The sequence below is a fragment of the Cyprinodon variegatus genome, unplaced genomic scaffold (genome assembly GCF_000732505.1).
Source record: "Cyprinodon variegatus isolate N-32 unplaced genomic scaffold, C_variegatus-1.0 Scaffold257, whole genome shotgun sequence".
NCBI lineage: Eukaryota > Metazoa > Chordata > Actinopteri > Cyprinodontiformes > Cyprinodontidae > Cyprinodon > Cyprinodon variegatus.
The window spans coordinates 611,268-612,159 of record NW_015150710.1 but is presented as its reverse complement, the minus strand read 5'-3'; the positions used below and the strand labels follow the sequence as shown (position 1 = coordinate 612,159).

At 47.4% G+C, this 892-nt stretch overlaps 1 protein-coding gene across 2 annotated transcripts in view; it reads left to right on the top strand.

Annotated features, from left to right (window-relative positions):
- adam17 (ADAM metallopeptidase domain 17) overlaps window positions 1–892 on the top strand; it is a 22,942-nt gene that overhangs the window by 17,352 nt on the left and 4,698 nt on the right. For both annotated transcript variants that reach the window (XM_015382452.1, XM_015382451.1), the window contains 3 exons: window positions 127–257; window positions 520–687; window positions 770–826. In XM_015382452.1, coding sequence (XP_015237938.1) covers window positions 127–257; window positions 520–687; window positions 770–826 — 356 coding nt within the window. The remainder of the gene's footprint in view (window positions 1–126; window positions 258–519; window positions 688–769; window positions 827–892) is intronic.

Here is an 892-nt window from a genome sequence, read left to right as displayed (position 1 = left end):
TTCTTTTTTCAATTTTTTTTACATAGTGGGGGAAAGGGGCTTCCATAGAAACTTCGGAAGTTTTGGAGTGAAAAATCACTCTGCGCCGATCGTTCTCATCTAACTGCAGTTTTTATTTCTGTCCAGAGACCAACTCGTCCTGTAAAGTCTGCTGCTGGGGCAAAAATGGGATCTGTAGCCCGTTTGTTGACACCAAAGGAGACCCTGTGTTTCTGCGGAAAGGCAAACCGTGCACGGTGGGATTCTGCGACGGAGCGGTGAGACGATCCATCAGTGAATCACTCATTCACGGTCCAGTTCAGTTGCGTCCCATTTACACTTTTCAAAAGGGTTGAGTAAAAAGACTTCCCAGCCTCACAGAAAGTTGAAGTTCTTATTTATAGGAGGAAACTGGACCCATAATTCAGACCTTGATCTCCTGACCAGGGTTTGTGGTTTTCGGTTAGATGGAGGCGGAATATGAGGCTGAGTGTTCGGGGATCGGTTGGTTAAGCAGAATGAAACCTGCTGTCTTCACAGGGAAAGTGCATGAAGCAGGTTCAGGATGTGGTGGAACGTCTTTGGGACTTCATCGATAAACTGGACATCAACACGTTCGGGAAGTTTCTGGCCGATAACATCGTGGGCTCGGTGGTGGCGTTCTCGCTCCTTTTCTGGGTTCCCTTCAGCATCCTGGTCCACTGTGTGGTCGGTATCACGTCCATGTTCTCCTCTCCATTAAAACTGCGACGTTTTTACCCTGCGGTGATCCAATTCTCTCTGCTTTCAGGACAAGAAGATGGATAGGCAATATGAACAGACCACCAAGTCTCTGTTCTTCTCCAGCGTAAGTATGAGCTTCTACAGTAAGTCCAAGTAGAGCAGATATAGTCATGGACTGCAGGGGGTAACT